The sequence below is a fragment of the Ruditapes philippinarum genome, unplaced genomic scaffold, assembly GCF_026571515.1.
Source record: "Ruditapes philippinarum isolate M1 unplaced genomic scaffold, ASM2657151v2 ctg5374_1_1_1_1, whole genome shotgun sequence".
Lineage (NCBI taxonomy): Eukaryota > Metazoa > Mollusca > Bivalvia > Venerida > Veneridae > Ruditapes > Ruditapes philippinarum.
The window spans coordinates 26,761-47,152 of NW_026864544.1; the positions used below are offsets into that span (position 1 = coordinate 26,761).

At 34.0% G+C, this 20,392-nt stretch overlaps 1 protein-coding gene across 1 annotated transcript; it reads right to left on the minus strand.

Annotated features, from left to right (window-relative positions):
* Positions 1 to 2,307: 2,307 nt before the first annotated feature.
* LOC132726027 (uncharacterized) lies at positions 2,308 to 4,725 on the minus strand. Its single transcript, XM_060711270.1, has 2 exons — positions 3,598 to 4,725; positions 2,308 to 2,802 (listed from the first exon to the last, which is right to left on the minus strand). The coding sequence occupies exons 1-2, from the start codon at positions 4,582 to 4,584 to the stop codon at positions 2,545 to 2,547; spliced, it is 1,245 nt and encodes a 414-aa protein (XP_060567253.1). The 5' UTR covers positions 4,585 to 4,725; the 3' UTR covers positions 2,308 to 2,544.
* Between the last annotated feature and the right edge of the window lie 15,667 nt (positions 4,726 to 20,392).

The following is a 20,392-nucleotide window of genomic DNA, read 5'->3' on the forward strand; positions in this document are numbered from 1 at the left end:
TATGCACAAGAGGCTACGCCCTCAGTAGCATAGGTACCCGTTTTCAAATAATACGTAATGCACAGCCAAGATGGGAACCAATGGAGAAATCAAATCAAATTAAATTTATAGGTTTATAATTAAAAAGGAACATTATAGAGCGTATATAGGAAATATATTAAATTACCGCGCGGTTAAATTGTTTATACAATTGGCTGCAAGAAAATTACTACTACACACAATTTAGTTTAACATAGTTTTATCATTTATCATGTTTATGATGATGATTTGGGGCGTCCGTGGCCGAGTGGTTAAGGTCGTTGACTTCAAACGACTTGCCTCTCACCGCTGTGGATTCGAATCCCCGGAATCCCGATAGGGACTTTGGATTCTTTCATGTGAGGAAGCTATCAAACTAGCTTACGGAACGTAGGTGGTTCTACTCAGGCTCCCGTTCGTGTCTGAAATAATGCACGGAAGGGCACCTGAGGTCTTCCTCAACCAGTAAAGCTGGAACGTCGCCATATGACCTATACTGTGTCGGTGTGACGTAAAACCCAATTAAACAAACACACAAATGATGATTATTTATCCATGTTAGAATGAAAATAGATAATTATTAATGATTCTTACATTATTGTATAAAAATGTCCGGTCTGTCGTTCAAACGATTTGTAATTAATTATATATAGTCTAATCTTGTGCATTTGAACTCGAAGAGTGCATTAGCTCATATTTGATATTTATTACCTAAATAACCAATTTGTATAGATTTCAATCAAAAAAGGGAAATAAGAGTGCTTAAGATTTTATGCAATATCATTATATCTTTGTGTGTAAGGTTAACATTAATCCTTCTGCACATACATGTATCTTTAACTAGCCACGACCCTTGCTTCTAATGTCCAAGCCGCCGAACTCATTTAAGTTGAAATAGGACATAACGTCCACATCGAGTCTATGCTTGCTTTATTTTCCAAAAAAATACTGAAGGCAATTATAAATTAATAATAAAGAAAATTGTTTTACACTGAAAATGAGTGTGGTCAATATAGTTCTATGCACTTGATAAGGAGCACTTATCGTTACTTTGTAATGGTTACCGTTTCTTAGTCAACATTAAGCACACCCTGGCTCGACAAAACAACAAGCCTTGCGTTGCGTCAATGTACCCGCATATTTGACCGTCAAAACTATCAAAAATAAATAGTGGATTTAGATGACGGTTTTCAGATGAGGCACCTTATTTGTAATGTATTTTTCATATTATGAACTATTTACGAAAATGACAAGCATTGTTGTCCACACCATTTGTCCACTCGTATATTGTTATTGGCTAACGTTGATTTTTTTGTGCAGGATTCGTTTTAAATTCTTTTTGTCCAGTAAGATTGCAGTATTTCGAATTATCAGACCTTTTTTATTATACCTTATAATTGCACGAATAAAATAGAGCAAAGACTAGATAGACCTACGTTTGCCCGCGGTCGTTCCGTTCTTATGTAGATATATTCTATGGCACGGCAAAACATTGTTTTTAATTATGAATGTATGTGCATAGCTCTAGCTAGTTTGATACGCTGATTTAATTGGATAATATTGCACGACAAGCTTTCTAGAATATTAAAATAACTAAAATAATAATGTAGGCTACCACGGAACTTGAAAAATTGAAGGATTTCATTGGTTTCAACCACTAATTCTATTAAAATGTGCCAAGCGGCCAGATTTAATTTCATTAATGCTTACAGTCTGACTAACAAAATAATAACCTTTAGATACTTAAATATTGGTTTGATAAGCGTATGATAGTGTTTTCGCCTGGCGCAACGTACTGTACTGTACTGGCAGTTGAGCGAAAGTGCGAAAAAGTGGTCACTTTGTGCTATTTTTGTATTTTTGCCTCGGAACAAATCAGCCACGATAGGATTTTTTTTTTAATTATTATGTTATAATTATATATGTTTAATTAATTGAACATTGAATGGTGATGTCATTTACAAGTAAACGTATTGCCTTTGATCAACTGCATTGAGTAGATCTACTTTTGGGTATTTTGTTTGCTTCTGTTGTTGTTGTTTTTTGCAATGACTCAGTACAGTAGAGCTACAGTAATGACTAATGTTGTCGTTAAGCAATGGCAAATCAAACATGGCCGCCATCGGCATCGATGCAGTTAACAAATAGACAAAAGTGGCTCTTTACAGTAGTACACATTGACACATGTATATAAATCTAATTCTATACTGTACAGTATATAGATTTTACTATACTGAACAAGAGACAAATGAAAACATTTTCAACAATTTATTTTTATAAAATAATAAATCAAAATGTAAGCATCTTTACGGCAGTGGAGAAAAATATCTTCTTTTTTATCAGAAGCCAAATTGTGAAACATTTTCAGCGTATATAAAAAAAGAAATGTGATATTTTTAAGTGATAGGATTTTGAATATATTTTGAAATTTTGGGGAAAAAATAATGTTAATTTATAATGTTAATAATAAATTAATAAATAATTAATAATTAATAAAAGTTAATAATGTTATTTTGTTTTTCAAATCTAGGGTTGATTGCCGATGGTCTTATTTCTCCACCTTCTCCTCGCGTCCTCTGACAATTGGGGCGTGGATGGAGCGGCTCCCCTTGGGGCGTCATTGTTGTCCGTGGTCTTATTCTGCCTAGCAGCTTCTTCCTGCTCTCGTCGGAGCTTGGATTTGAATCCAAGACCTCGCTTGGCTGCGGATGCATTCCAGGTCAGCTGGGGCTCGACACGAATAGTTGGTCCGTGTGTGGGTTTGATGCATCTTGGGATAAGTTGCTGATAAACAAATGAATAAAATAATTAAACTAATTAAACAAGTAATAAAAAAATGTAAAATTTGAAAAAAAGTACAGCACATTTTGTCATTCATAATTATAAACATTGAATATGAATAAAATAATGTAACAAGCACTACTTTTTTACACTTACAAGTTACAATAAATAAATTAATATTTTGATACACAAATATTTATTTACTGAATGCCTGCTGATTTTTAATTCTATGAACCGGATGACAGTCTCTTATAGTAATTAGTACTAATTACTAATTAAACATTGCATGGTCAACGGATTCAATCTGTATTCAATAATTAACAATGACTTACTAAAAATAACTTTCCGAGTAGCACAATCATACTACTCGGTCTTTTTTTCGGATATCAGCTGTTGCAGTCAGTTGTATGTGCTTGTATGATATATATTTTTACATATATAATTTGTATGTCTGTCTACAAGAAAGACAAGGCATACAACTGCTCAATTGAATCAAATGCATACTTTGAACCTCCTTTTCCGCCATATTGAAACTCAAAGTTATATACTCAATTCAACATGTTATGGGAATCATACTTACTATTTTCTCCTGAGAGTACTTAAATACAAGCAAATCAAAGGCATGCTTGCCAGAATGCTCTTAAATACCAGTTGCATTCTGAGCATCTTTTCCCGCCAAATAGGTATCGGCTGATGTTGAATTACTTAACATATATACATATTTGTGTATACATACATACTTATTTCTTTTAGATAATGAATGATAAAATACACAACAAGAATGATAAATCACATTACCTGCTTCTCAGTTTTAGCAGAATAGCTGGTCTCTTTCCCTGTCATGCCATCACCAGGATAGCGTGTGGTTGGTGGAGTAGGCTTGTACACATGGTTTGATCCAGGGGGCATTCGAACGTTGGTACCAGCCTGATTTGCTGCTTGAAGCTCAGCAGCTTTCTTAAGGAGAGCCTCCTTTCTCCGCTTTTCGATGCATTTTCTAGCATGCATCTGCTGGCGTTTTGCATCAAGATCGATCTCACCCTGTGATGAGACCGATTCTGGCTCATAGTAATAATCAAAGCGTGGCAAGTCAACATATTCTTGCTGGACCCTTTCGTTTGCCATGTGGACACGATTGTTGTGGTCCTGGCGCCATTCCTTAGCCTGGTCTGGTACAGTCGTTCGTAGGTGAGATGGTTGGCTTTCCTCGTTCCGTGGACACGCGCGAAGATATTCTGCTGGTACGCGTTGGTCGTACAATGTAACGCCACTACGTACGGGTGATGCTGAAACATCAATAGGGCTGGATGATGTTTTATGGACATCATAGTGCCGTTCAAAGGCGTCTTGAGGGGGCAATGGTCCGTTTTCATATATAAATGCACTTGCTTGTTCTGCATAGTGGTTATCATAGGCGTGTTGCGGACTTGTGTCATAATAATCTGCATTTTTATAAACGTAGCGTTGGTTATACAGGGGTACACCACTACGTTTGGATGGTGCCGCAGTAACATTATGCGACGATGTTGACTGGTGGCCGGCTTGAGCGCGGTTATAGCTATCAACTTGTTCCGGATGTGCACGGTAGTTGTCTGCTGCACTCTGTCCATAAGCGTAGCGTTGATCACTACGTTTGGATGGCACTGCAGAGCTACTATGCACTGAGGAAGAAGGGGTTGGGCCACATTCACTTTCATAGGCATCGTGCGTAGACGTCGTACGGTGTCCTTTGATAGGGGCAGCTATCTGAGCGGCAAGGCGGTTGTTGGCAACTTTCAGGAACATGACCTGGTGGGCGACCTGGTGCGAAATCTCCACGCATGAGGTTCCTCTCCCTCAACATCTTCTCGGGGTCAACGATCACCAAGTTGTGTTTCCGGGGCTTTGCCGGCTTTGGACAAGTCGGTGGAGTTGGCATGAACTCGTTATCCACTCTCTCGTTGATGTCTGGCTCCTTGTAGGTCCTTGGGTCTATTACATAAGACTTGTTGACTCTGTTGATAGCATTATCAACTCGCTTTCTCCTGTCCAGTTTCCATGCCGACGGTTCTTCCACAGCCTCAACCATTCCTCTATGGATTGGGATCGGGTTTGTGTGCTTATATTCTGTTAGAGAGTTGAGAGAAAGACAGTAAAAGAGAAAGATGATAGACAGAAGATAGAAAGAATCATAAGATAAAAGAAAGAATCTAGAACTTTTTAGAAACATAATTTTAAAAAGTTAACAATGTGATTTTAAGAGGAAATATTCCAAAAAATAACATATACAATGTTTCTTCGGCATTTAAGAGTTTCTGTTTCACTTAAATGTTTGGCTATTTCGTGATGTTTTGTAAGAAGTGGCACCAGGATATGATGACATGTTAGGCCTTTAAAGCAAAACAGCTATTGGCTTAATAGAATTATCAATAGCTTTGTTGTTTTTGTTGTGTTTTTCCCCAATAAATATCTTAACCTGTAAATAAATAAATAAATAATAGAATGAATGAATGAATGAATTAATTAATGCATGAATGAATGAAAATATTGATTGATTGATTAATCTTTTTCAATAAGCAAAAAGAACTGTAAATAAATTGATTGGATGGCTGATTGATTGATTGATTGATTGATTGGCTGGCTGGCTGGCTGGCTGGTTGGTAGGTTGGTTGATTCATTGACTGGTTGGCGCCGGCCGACCGACCAATCGACTATCATAAATTGTTTTATTCTCGTATGCTTGATCCATCAACCTTCATAATTATCAAACAGACGTACATTTATGATGGTCAAAACGGCGAATCCTTTTCCACAACAGCAATTTACGAGTGTACATGTATGGTTCAATTCTACTATATTGACTATCAAGTCATTAACAGAACTAAAATTAGAATTTTCAAAGAAGACTGACCCTTTTACACTCTGAAAATGGTTGCAAGTGCATTTTGCATCTCTGAAAAATTGACATTTCTAATGAGGATTTACAAAGTCCTACTTAACTTTAAGTTGATCCCTTTTAAGATCTTTTAAATTTGCATCTTCACACTTAATAAGTCATAACTAACCTCAATTGCAAGGCAATGCCAAAGTAATAATATGTGATATATATAATGCGAAATTTATGACTCGGAAAAGTGAACTTGTTATGAGACATTTCAAAAAATTAAAAAGAGTGTTAATTTACATTTATTAAGATATCTCAATACGTCAAGTGACGTATAAGTATGGAATACTATTTTCAAATTAATCACTTAACGAGATATGATACGACAGCTGATCTGCAATTTACCAGAGATTGAGGTTTTTTATGTTTAATTAAGGTATTTACGATAAAACCTGCCGCGCGGACGTGACTAAAACGTATTGTTACAAAACAGGTTTTTTTCGGTGTCCTTACCCATTATATTGGATTTAATATGGAAATTCTATCTGTATCGACTATGTATAACATTTATCTATGAATGAGAACAATTCTGAGAAAAACAGATTAAGAATATTAAGAATATATGGGAAGGACATGTCCGCTTTATCAACAGGGGCTGATTAAAGACGCAATTCTGTGTTTTCCCAATTTCAGAAGAAGAAAAAACATTCCATTAAATGAACAAATATTTATAAGGCAGTTTTTCATTTCAAATTTTACATAAATGCTTAACGAAAATTAGCTACATACACGAAAAGCCCCTTATTGATCATTTTGCATCAAAAATCACTTTTGGCACAATTGTATTCCCAAGAGCTCTAAAAAAGAATAGATTGAAATATAGCTATTATCTCTTATAGGAAAACAAGCAGTATAAGCTGCACAATCAGAAAAAAAAATCTTACTATGATTATTTTAATAATCTTTGCGTTAAAAATTGGAGGCATCAAAAACAATATTAGTATTTGCATTTTTTTATATACTTTTCACGACTTTTGCTAGGACATCTATCTAAATGCACGTATGTTGACTTCAGAGGAATTCCGCAAATTAATAATCATAATGACTTAATCAAAGGACCTCTGGGTTAATTTGGGCATCGGGTAAAACCGGACAGATTTAAAGTAATACTCTAGTCTAGAAAAACTTTAAAGATACATATTATCTATATCTCCTTCGTGAATTGTTGTCTATTTAGTTAAACTAGAAAATTAAATGAATAATCAAATGTCATGTAAATGAAGTAAATGAACTATTATTTACTTTAGAATCTGTCACCCACTGAAGGATCCGAAACCATGATTTATTGGGGTTGGGGGATGTATCATTATTCAATTATCATGTATTTTGAATCGTTGATTCACTGCATATTAAATATATGACAGTCATTTTTGCAACCTATTAATTAGATCAATGCCAATTTTGTATTGTTTAGATATAGACTTAAAAACATTCTCAATGGTATACTTTCGTTTAAAAATGTTTGTTTTCAATATGATCATACCATGAATTATGATTTATGTACTACGTGTTTTGTATTAATGACTATGTACAAATATGTATACGTCAATAAATTATATCTATCATGAATGATGAGAGGTAAAACATTATTAAAGCTATAATGACACCGTAGCGAATAATTCAGTATCGTGGATTGATTCATAAAGTTAGAAAGGTCAATTTTCGAACAATTTAAGAAGCTGAATATAAATGTTTTTATTAATCCTGAGGGTTGACAGCATGCTATAAGTGTCGTCTGCTTCCTAAACGACAAATGTCGTCTGGTTACTATGGACAAATGTCGTCTGGTTCCTATGGACAAATGTCGTCTGGTTCCTATGGACAAATGTCGTCTGGTTCCTATGGACAAATGTCGTCTGCTTCCTATGCGACAAATGTCGTCTGCTTCCTATGGACAAATGTCGTCTGGTTCCTATGCGACAAATGTCATCTTGTTCCTATGCGACAAATGTCGTCTGGTTCCTTTGGACAAATGTCGTCTTGTTCCTATTCGACAAATGTCGTCTGGTTCCTATGGACAAATGTCGTCTGGTTCCTATGGACAAATGTCGTCTGGTTCCTATGGACAAATGTCGTCTGCTTCCTATGCGACAAATGTCGTCTGCTTCCTATGGACAAATGTCGTCTGGTTCCTATGCGACAAATGTCATCTTGTTCCTATGCGACAAATGTCGTCTGGTTCCTTTGCGACAAATGTCGTCTGGTTCCTAGGGACAAATGTCATCTGGTTCCTATGCGACAGGTGTCGTCTGCTTCCTATGGACAAATGTCGTCTGCTTCCTGTGCGACAAGTGTCGTCTGATAATGGTCTGCTCTGTTCGCTGTTTTGTCAGTATATGTTTGTTAAAAAAAAGACTATCGGTTAAGTCCACGTGAAATGACGGCAATGATTTCCCTCCCTATATAACAGAGGCCTCCAAATTGAAATTAATGTACGCCTTTATGGAAAAAAACTCGGCTTTTATGAGATTGGAGAATTTTGATTGGCTCTCCAGTCTCCAACTCGGTCATTACAAATCTGTTTGTTTTTTTTCATTGAAAAAGTTTCCATTTTGAATCACTGCAAGACATTTTTAAAACATGAATCTCGTTTGCAATACCTCACAACAACGGAATTCACATTAGTTTTTTTTGTTCACTAAGCTATTTACTATTTTAGTTTATGTGTAGTTAATTGATTTCATTGTCAATAATTAAGTGTTTTCATAATGCCATTGTTATTGGGCATTTGCCTTCGACCTCAGACTAATATGACAGCCTTCAGGCCAATAACAAGGCCATATTGAAAACACTGAATTACATGTATTTACATTTATATATTAAAGCTATCGGTGTAAATAGATAATATACTAAAACTGAAATAAGAAAATTAAATGCATCATCCTGCAATGTGTTCAAATTATGAATTAAAGTGAATTTTCTAAACATCAGTACTAAATCGTTTGAAACATATTCCAGTGACCAACTGTTCTTTCGTTATCTTGTAGTGTCTGGAATTTATTCCAACTACTTTCTAACCATCTGCTGAGTGTTTGATCCTAATTATCAAAACTATAGTTGTGCCATTTGTATAAGTTTGTTAGTTTTACGTATATATTGAGTAAATAGTGAACTCTTTGATGACCGGACAATTGAATGCTTTTAACTATGATTGTGAAAAATAACACATTTTGCTAACTTTCAAGAAGGTATTAATATAATTTCTGAAAAGAAAGAGAAAAGTTATAATTAAATATAAAAACAATTCCTGATTATTGTTTTATTTCTGATGCCTGACGTATACGTAAAATATTTCATAACGTTCAAGTAAAGAAAAAGAAATTACCTACCTTTGGTAACAAATACAAACTAGGAAACAAATAACCTATACATTTATAAATCAATAGATAAATATGGTTAAATCTTCGATTTAAAACAAGAGAAAACACCAAACAAATACGTGTACGGACATACATAATTGAAATAAAATTATTGTAACAACCATACAGCAAGTGTTAAATATGCCTCCAGATGAGTCAAAATGGTTCAAGAAAATAAACTTTTAGAAAATTGAACTAAATTTTAACAGTGGTAAAAATATTCACAATTCAAGAAATAATTTACATGTTAAATGCAATTAATAACTAATTTTGTAAATTTTATTATCAGAGTTCTAAGTATCGCGTGACTAACACAATAAAGCCTATTTTTGCATATTCTGTCTGACCGATTTTTTTTGGTAATTTTAGTAGATTTTAATATAGAGTAGAGTCTACAATGTGCAAATTCTTTCCTTTGTTCACTAGTCAATATTATACTTTGTAAAACATTTTTAAAAATCGTGAAAATATGCATGAATTAACAATATAAGTCTGTTAGTACATGTAACCACTACGAGTCATTTCTGTCAATTTGAATACCAATGCTTAAAGGCCAATTATTGTCAGAAATGCTTTTAGTTTTATTTTTAAATTTGTTGTTCTTTCATTGCATTCAAAAAGTTACTCATTTGCCAATTACCTAATCAATCTTTTTCATGATCTCATCTGTTGTTATTTGGCAATCACTAGTGCAGTGATAGTGATTAACTAGTAGTTTAAGTGCAGTAATCATGGTTACAGTGAATAAGTATTTTGTATGGAAGTCAGAATACTAATTTGTTTACATTAATTTGCTACTTTTGTGACAAATAAATTTATGTTTGTCGTGTTTTTTTGTTTTTGTTTTTTTTGTCAGTTAATAACATGTAATAAGCATCTAACCATCATTTAAATATTTTGAAAATCATGTTTGACATTTCTGAAGAAGTAGAAATATATTTGTTTTTGAGGCATAATTACGTACCTTTAATCATTTTGGTAATAATTTGGTTTTTAATCGTGGTAAATTTCCATCAAACAAATACTCTATGAAATTATGCAAATTTTAATGCTGAAAATTACGTAGATTTTTTTTACGGCCCGCACAACAGAAATGTTCAAACTTACTCTCTATAGCACGCGCCTGTTGGTTTTCAATATCCTTCTTCTTGAAGAATAATTGGTTGGTAGGATTATGATTGGGTGGGCGTGTCGTCCATCCTAAATGTTTCGTCTGGTCATTGGCAATAGGAGGCATCCCTTTGGGAGGCGTTGGACTATCACCGTGATGCCCAGGGGTATGAGGCTTGGCCACAAGATTCGGGTGATGATTGTCGGAAACATTTATGGGCGGCAATCCACTCTGCGGCAGCGGGGTTGGCTCCCTTGGACCGGGTTCCACAAGTACTGCGCGGATACTCTTCCAAAATGCGTCAGAACCTGAAAATGAACATATTTATAATGTTGGAATATCTATTTTATAGCTAAAACTGAACACCAATACTAAGATTACTAGATTTTTACCGTTATTTAACCGGTACAACTGAATGTGAATCGCTGTACAATATGTATTTCCACTGTACCGCAATATATCGATGTATCGGTAAACCGTTACTGCCCCAAATTTATCTTGATCATCATTATCATCATCATCAGACATGATTTTTTTTAAATAACTAGGGGACTTTATTTCTAGAGAATAATTACTTTGGTACGTACAATAAAATTAAAACCAACGACGGACTTCATGATGATTAAAAGTTTACCTGGCACATGATGGAGTTCGTATAATTCTTCTTTTTCCACGGGTCTGCAAGAAATTAAACAAAAAAACAACACATATTCAAATATCAAATAACATAGATTTAATATTAAATGGACATGGTTAGCCAGGAGTGTTAATTTAAAATGTCTTTGATATTCCGAAATTTACAGTCGTGGACGATTATATACGAAAACAGAATAAATTCTGTCCCATCAGTTGTTATTAGCAAACTTTATTATTTTCTTTTGTATGATTACTCGGCTTGTTTCAACATTCATATTTTTTAAGGATCTATCTTAATTAGAGTTGGTTGTAACAAGGTGGCTATTCTACGCTCCGGTGGCATACGTAGTACTAGTTATTTTTAAGGATTCGGAGCGGACAACTACTGGAACTGATATATTTCAGTTTTAATGGAATATCACGTCAATGGTCATAGAGTAAAAAAATCGCAAAACGTGGCACCTTTTGGGTTCCAGTATTCTTTGTTATTCCATATAAGATTAATATCACAAGTGCTCATTGAGAAATGTCAAAAAGAGGAAGTACTCACTAATTTATCTTGTCCGTTGAATTATGTTCAGGATGCGAGTAGTGATTGGTGAATAATCTCAGGGTGCGAGAAGTGATTGGTGAATAATGTTCAGGGTGTGAGAAGTGATTGGTGAATAATGATCAGGTTGCGAGAAGTGCCTGGTGAGTAATGTTCAGGATATGGGAAGTCATTGGTGAATTATGTTTAGGATATGGGAAGTGATTGATAAATTATGTTCAGGATGTGAGAAGTAATTGGAGCGTTTCATTTAGGATATGGGAAGTGATTGGTGAATTATGCTCAGTATGTAGGGAGTGATTGATTAATTATGTTTGGGATATGGGAAGTGATTGGTGAATTATGTTCAGTATGTGGGAAGTGATTGGTGAATTATGTTCAGGGTGTAAGTAGTGGTTGACCAATTATGTTCAGGATGTAAGAAGTGGTTGGTGAATTATGTTTAGGGTGTAAGAAGTGGTTGGAGAATTATGTTCAGGGTGTAAGTAGTGGTTAATCAATTATTTTCAGGATCTAAGAAAAGGTTGGTCAATTACGTTCTGGGTGTAATAAGTGGTTGGTGAATTATGTTCAGTATGTGGGAGGTGATTGGTGAATTATGTTCAGGATATAATGAGTGGTTGGTTAATTTTGTTCAGGTTGTAAGTAGTGGTTGGTCAGTTATTTTCAGGATCTAAGAAAAGGTTGGTCAATTACGTTCTGGGTGTAATAAGTGGTTGGTGAATTATGTTCAGTATGTGGGAAGTGATTGGTGAATTATGTTCAGGTGAAAGAAGTGGTTGGTGAATTATGTTCAGGGTTTAAGAGGTGGTTGGTCAATTATGTTCAGGGTGTAAGAAGTGGTTTGTGAATTATGTTCAGTATGTGGAGAGTGATTGGTGAATTATGTTCAGGATGTAAGAGGTGTTTTTAGTGAATTATTTTCAGGATGTAAGAAGTGGACGGTGAATTATGTTCAGGATGTAAGAAGTGGTTGGTCAATTATGTTCAGGGTGTAAGAAGTGGTTGGTGAATTATGTTCAGTATGTGGGAAGTGATTGGTGAATTATGTTCAGGATGTAAGAAGTGGTTGGTGAATTATGTTCAGGATGTAAGAAGTGGTTGGTGAATTATGTTCAGTATGTGGGAAGTGATTGGTGAATTATGTTCAGGGTGTAAGAAGTGGTTGGTGAATTATGTTCAGGATGTAAGAAGTGATTGGTCAATTATGTTCAGATTGTACGAAGTGGTTTGTGAATTATGTTCAGGATGAAGAAAGTAATTGTTCATTTATGTTCAGGATGTAAGAAGTGGTTAACGAATTATGTTTAGGATGTGGGAAGTGATTGGTGAATTATGTTCAGGATATGAGAAGTGATTGATGAATTATGTTCAAGATATGAGAAGTGATTGATGAATTATGTTCAGGATGTGGGAAGTCATTTGTAAATTATGCTCAGGATATGTGAAGTGATTTGTGACTTTTTTAATGAAATGGAGAAGTAAGTTCTCGGTGAATTATGTTCCAAATGTGAGAAAAGCTCGGGTAATAATGTTCAGAATGTGAGATGTGTTCAGTTAAAATGTTCAGACTTTGTTCAGTGAATTATTTTTTAAAATTGAGTTAAGCTTGGGTTATAATGTTCAGGATGTGATGTAAATATGAACGCTGATTCAAAATAGGAGTTATTGTGTTGGTAGTGCTCGGTGAATAATCTAATTATGATTAAGATAATTTTGAGAATAATTGTGTGAAAACTGTTCAGGATGCGAGAAGTGCTCGGTGAATTATGTTCAGGATGTGGGAAGTGGTTGGTGAATTATGTTCAGGATGTAAGAGGTGTAAGAAATGCTTGGTAAATCATGTTTAGGATGTGAGGAGTTCCTGGTAATTTATTTGAGGATGTGACAAAGACCCGGTGAATAATGTGAATAATATTCAGGATGTGAGAAACGCTCGGAGATTTTTATGTTATGGATCTCAAAAATGCTCGGTGAGTAATATTCAGGATGTGAGAAGTGCTATGATAGTAATATGTAGGATGTGAGAACTGCTCGGTAAATTATGTTCAGGATGTGAGAAATGCTCGGTAAATAATGTTCAGTATGTGAGAAGTGCTCGGTAAATAATGTTCAGGATGTGAGAAATGCTCGGTTAACAATGTTAAGGATATGGTAAGTGCTCGGCGAATAATGTTCACAATGTTATAAGTGCTTGGTGAATAATATTCAAGATGTGAGAAGTGCTCGATGAGTAATGTTCAAGGTGTGAGACTTGCGCAGTGCTTTATTTTCAGAATGTAAGGAGTCTTGGGTTAATTGTGTTTAGGATGTGAGAAACGCTCGGTGAATAATGTTGTGAGAAATTATTGGTAAATTATGTTAAATATGTGATATATAATTGGTGAATTATGTTCAGGATGTGAGAAATGCTCGGTGAATTATGTTTAGGATGTGAGAAATACTTGGTGAATTATGTTAAGAATGTCAGAAATACTTGGTGAATTATGCTTAGAATGTGAAAAATGCTAAGTAAATTATGTTTAGAAAGTGAGAAGTGCTTGGTGAATTATGTTCAGGTTGTGAGAAATGCTCGGTGAATTATGTTTAGCATCTTAGAAATGCTTGGTGAATTATGTTAAAGATGTGAGAAATGCTTGGTGTATAATGACCAGAATGTGAGAAATGCACAGTTAATTATGTTTAGGATGTGAGAAATGCTTGGTGAATGTCGTTTAGGATGTGAGAATGCTCGGTGAATTAATTTCAGGATGTGAGAAATGCGCAGTAAATTATGTTTAGGATGCGAGAAATGCTCGGTGAATTATACTCAGGTTGTGCGAAATGCTCGGGAAATTTTGTTTAAAAAGTGGGAAAAATGCTTTTGGTGAAATCATCGGAAAAAAAGTTATGGGCGTCAAGGGAGGTACTCGTATTCGCGGGTTAAAGGGGAATTTTAAAAAACGCCGGGAAACCCGGGGAAAAAAATAAAAAAAGTAAATAAAACACGAAATTTTTTGCTCAAAATTTTTTATCATATATTAAAAAAATTTTAAAAAGTGGGATTACGTGATTTTCTGTTTCAAAAAATATTTTTCAAAAAACAAAAAACCCCGGGGAATGAGCATACAAAAAATGAAAAAAAAAAAAGAAACGCCCTATAGTTTTAAATGAAATTTTTAAATTTCACATATAAAGTTTTTTCTTAATAATAAATTGGGGTTATCCCCGTTATTCCCCTTTAATTTTTAATTTAAAAAAGTTTTGGAGGGCGAAAGCGCCATTTCCAAAAAAATCAGGGAAAGTTTTGCGCTATTTTTTGGTTTCACACCCGGGCGGTTTTTAAAAATTAAAAATTTAATAACTGTAACAGTAAAAAGATTTCTGTTTCTTAAAAATTAAAATTTTTTTTACCCCATTTCCCTTTTGGGCACAAAATATTTGTAAATTTAGTTTTTGCTTTACAATTTCCCGGGGTCTTTTAAATTTTAAAAAAAAAAAAATTCTGGTAAGTTTGACGTTTGGCGCAATAGTAAAGGTCACCCTGATATTTTTGTGAAAACCAGAATAACTGCTATGACCCCGCCGTAACCCCTTTAGTATTTAACCCAAATATGTTTTCAATTTTGAGAAAATTTCGGGCAAAAAGTCAAAAATTTTGGAGTTTTAATTAATTAAATAGGCAATCACATTTTTCTTAGGATGGCGTGATTGTAGAATGTAAAGATAAATGATTTATTGCATATTTTGATATAAATTTATATGACTGGTCATTTACGGACTATTTGTCATATGTCTGCACGGAAATAGTAACTTTTATATGCTTTTAACATTAAACATAAGTTGATTCTTAGATGATAATAACAATAATAATGTATTAAATGTTTTAATGTACTTTAATTTTATTGTTTTTGTTGTTCGTATTTTGTCTCTTTTGTAGTATTTGAAGTTTTTTGTTAACTTTCGTACGAAATTTGTACATTTTTTTTATTTATCTATTCTATTTCTTTCTTCCTTTCTTTTTTTCTTTCTTTCTTTCTTTCTTTTTTTTTCTTTCTTTCTTTCTTTCTTTCTTTATTTATTTATTCAATTTTATTTAATAATATTTCTTTATTTTCATTTATTTATTTATTTATTATTATTTTTTTTTTTTTTTTTTTTTTTGGGGGGGGGGGTCTATTGTCCACTGATACAATGCCGACAAAGCAATTGGTCGTAATGACGCAATCATTTACACTTTATACCGACTTAGTGAAGTTCACACTTCAACACTGACTAAGTGATGTTCATACTTCATTTACTGACTAAGTGATGTTCATACTTCATTTATTGACTTAGTGATGTTCATATTTCTTATACTGACTAAGTGGTGTTCAGATTTCATATACTGACTAAGGGCCATGGTGTTAACACTTCAATATTGACTGTCACTAAGCAGTGCTTACACCAAGTGGTTTTCATACTTTATATACTGACTGAGTGGTGTTCACACTTCAATATTTACTAAGTGGTTTTACATTCCAATACTGACTTAAGTGGTGCATACGAACTATGTATCCAGTTGCTTCACAGTTATACATAGTACAACCCGGGAATTATAAAGACCCCCTTTTAGTTTAAAAAAAAAAATTAAAAAACTTCCCCCTTTTAAAATCAGCCCAAAATTCAATGATAAAAAATTCAAAGTTCATATGGGAAATTGTAATAGTCAACTCTTACCCTAAAAATTCTAAGGCATTATAATTTATAAGTGGCTGTGTTGAAATACTTCAGTTAAATGCTTTTTGTCAAAGAAAGAAAATATTTAGTCGTAAACTGATTTTCACAAACTATGTTTGTCATTATCGCGCTTCCTAATCCACAATTTGAAGGAAAATAATGTCAAAACATAATAAAGTCAAGATATATCGCATGTGTTTTTTTTACAAAACATAAGAAGAAAGCGATTGTAATATGATCATTCATTCGTAAACAGTATACGCACTGAGTAATTGTAGGTCGCTGTAAACTTACTGTAAATAATCAAAGATAGGCATTCATTTAATCAGGTCACATTGAGTTTATATGTACAAGTGTTAAAAAATTAGCATGAATCAAACGCAAACGAACCTTTGCCTTTCGGCATGTATTAGCATCAGTCATTTAGTACAAGTTTAGACGATTGCTACCTGTCAGTTCATCTGTCCTTAGACAGTTGGTTTCCACAGCATAACTTTTAAAGGATTATTAACTAAATTATATAAAAGAACGTATTTTAGTACAAGGAGCTGCTTTTTATGAAAGGTTAACAGAGAAAATAAGGTTCGACCTTTGAAAGCGAGTACCAGCTTAAACAATGCGAAGTCCTTACACATATGGATTTTGCTGAAAATATTGATGCAAGACTCGTTGAAAAAAATCAGTCTACTGTACATACAGGCAATATTAATCCTATGACCAGTTCATACATGTAAAGAAATATAAATGACGCATTTCAGCACAAAAGGTTCGTTATGATTCCAGGTGAATTTAGTAAGATCTCTTCTGCAATAGAATTTGTCCCTGGTCCCAAGAGAGTGCACTTCTGGAAAGATGACCCAACAGCAAATACCTCAACAAAAACATTTCCCTACTGTTGCACGGCATTGAAATGTAAACGGCATAAAATTGTCCATGAACTATTTTGAATCAAGACATCTGGAACAAGGGAAGGGTCTTTCATGTATCACTAAAATGGCTGATGAGGCAGACAAAGGAACCCGAAGAAATATTTCTAAATGATTTGTTGAACATAAAAACATATAAATTATACAGCCAAGTGACGTTCATCAACTAATAGAAGATGGTCAGGACTGACTATCTCTCTCTTTATTCTTTTTAATTTATTTTTTATTTATTTGTTTGTTTAATTTATTGTAATTGGTTTTTATTTCCTTTTTAGGGGTTTGGGCAAATAGATTCGTCTCTGTCCGTCCGTCTCGCTGTCATTCTGTACGTCTGTAGACTGTCAAAACAGGAATGTTGGGGCATCCATGCATACATTTCTAGTTCATTTCGAAATGATAATGCACCAATCAAATGAAATACTGGCTCCTCCTTAGTCTTTGAACCTCGATGTGATAACATTTGACTCATGTATGAATTTAACTAGAGTATTTTTATTGGTTCAACTTTTGTCAGTGCTCGACACACATTGTGATAAAAAATATACCTTTCGAAAAATTTCAGTGCAAATGGTTGACTTCACAATATCAGTTACGTTAAATGGTGTGCTTATTAGACATTTCTATCTTAAACGGACTTCGTAAACGTACTTCTTAATACGGAATAATTTGGGGGTTTTCTCAAAACATAAATGCGCGGAAATAAGATAAAATGAGCAGTACGCTAAAACTGCAGCGATTTCAACATATCAAAATATTAAAGATGGAGACAATATAACCATAATTAATATAAAGACAAAATAAAAACAACAACAATATAAGCTACTTAGTTCATAGACTTTATTGAAGTGTTAATTCAACCAAAGACCAGCATGCCATCAAGTTTTGAGTGTGTTAAAGCAAGGCTAAAGTAAATGTCATTACTGCTGTCACTGTTGACGCCAAGTTCAGGGTTTTTTTTCAGAGGGGGGGGGGTTCCTTTAGAGAGACTTGAACTGCTCTCTTATCGTTATTGTTGTCAACCTGTAATTCTTTCTGACTTAAACTGCGGAGCCCCCCCCCCCCCCAATATCATCGTCGTATGATATTGGAACACATTTCAGTGTGAAATTGCACGAAGGTTTAGTTATACATTTCTATAATCTAACAACACATTAATATATATGTTACATATCATAAACTTGAAAATTACAGTCGCCACAAACTGTCTTCAGTAAATATAATTTTTTTTTGTTTGTGATATGGGGATACGCTGTTACCAACCCTTATCGTAACACTTGCTACTTATTCAGTGTGTGCATCGCGTATGTACAAGTTGAAATTCGCACATTTATAAGTGCATTTTGCATAACATTTGAGAATTACATCACTTGGCCGGACCATAGATAAATGGTTTAGTAAAGCGTGTCGGCTGGGATAAACTGTCCCGCAGTTGGTGCAATAGGATGAACATCACACGAAATATTACGACCACTGAATGTAAGCCACAAGAACAATTATATTTCTTGATACTATCAACAGTCAAAAGTTTTATTGGAATTCAGTTAGGATCTGTGTATAATTCTTTTTTTATTCAACACTCGAGATTTCGTGCGATGCCCACTTAGCGTTACTTCATATTACACATATGATAAATTTACGTTTAGTCCTGTTTCCACGTACACCATGTACCAACACTTACTATATATAGTTTATCTTGAAAACATCGCTTCTTGGGTCATTGGTTGAAAATTAACACTACAATAGAGTATATAAATGAATGTTCGTTTGTTTGTTTTTATTGGTCTTTATATAAAATATTGTTATATTGTCTCCATCTTAATATGTTGATGGTTGATAGAAATACTATAACTAGCATATACATGTAAAAAACCGATGTATTTCAGTTTTAGTTTAATTTTTTTTATCATATATGTTTTGAGAAAATCCCCCTGTTGATTCCATATTACGAAGTCCGTTTACGAAGTCCGTTTAAGATAGAAAGGTTTATTAATATTCAGCACTAATCAACATATAACATTCGGAATATCCCGCCGATTATATAAAGATTGGCGGTAAAGGCGACGTGTTGCGCCTGCGTAAAAGGGCGCAATGAGTAGGTCAGGAGTAATCAATGTAATGATATTCTATTATATAACTCGCCATATTACGAAGATAAGATGTTTATAATGATTGAGTGAGCAGAGTACGTGACCATATAGATTTATTGGTAGACTATTACCAATTATAGAATAAATCGTTAATTAAAAACGATAGATTGATACATATGAATGAACAACGGACAGCTTAACACATCGACTTCTGTAAGATATGAAAAATGGAGGGTGTGCACATCGTGTGACTTGTCCATTGCATTTGTATTTGCTGTTATTTTCACAAAGTAAATTTAAACTACCTTCACATAATATTCCATTTGACAGACATGTTTGAAGTATGTTGAATTAAATAGACGATGGTTTCAAAAGTTCAAAACATAACAAGATGACTTGACTTCACTTTATTCTGACATCCCTTCCTTCAATAATGACATTGTTTATTTTGACTATGCTAAAAAATTAAAGGCAACGACGGACATATATTTCATTTTATAAAAGACAAAACAAGACGAATATGGCTATGCTATTAGATGTCAACATTTTTCCAGTGTAAGCGGAAAGTCTGTATGTATCTTTGCTGAAAAGTATTCGCGTGAAACGACATTAACATTCTCGAGAATATCATGTCTGCGGCATGTACAACAAACTAGTCTGTGCTTTACTAAATACGTTTTATTATCTTTCCAAGACAAAAGCATAGGCCAATACCATTGATGATTAACCAGCAATTGTGCCGTTCACACATATTAACGAGTGGTACGGCATCACGTAGGCTTGCGTTAAGATAAAAGACAAAACATCAAATCGATATTTTATATATATTTGTCACAAACTCAAAAATATGCATATATAAAAATACTGATTAATAGCTATCGTCAATTTATTAATAAAACACGTATAAAAATCGAAATGCAATATGAGATTTGTAGTAAACAGATAGACCCGGGACGCCTTTATTGGTCCAATGATTTTGACTAAATCCATTTAGGTCAGCTCAGATTTAAAGAATTGTGAATATTTCCAGGAAATTACGTGCCAAGTTTTAACAGCTTTTAAAATTATAATGAAATATAAAAACTTACCTATCCATTGTTTGTCATCGTGCAATACTGAAAATTTATTACGGCTGTAAATCTGAGCGTGTGCAATAATCAGTGTTGCTGTGAAGTAATGACGCTGGCGTCAATAGCAACGGCGTCAATTGTATTAACTTATTTACCTCCAACTAAAAAGAGTTACCGTTTCAAAAAGCGGGTGGGGTAATCTTTCATTGCTGCAAATGTTGTCTTTAGGTATG

Coding starts and splice junctions, on each gene's coding strand:
- LOC132726027 (XM_060711270.1), bottom strand. CDS start 4,584: ATGTTCCTGAAAGTTGCCAACAACCGCCTTGCCGCTCAGATAGCTGCC. Junction 2,803..3,597: donor CTGCTAAAACTGAGAAGCAG/GTAATGTGATTT, acceptor TTTGTTTATCAG/CAACTTATCCCAAGATGCAT.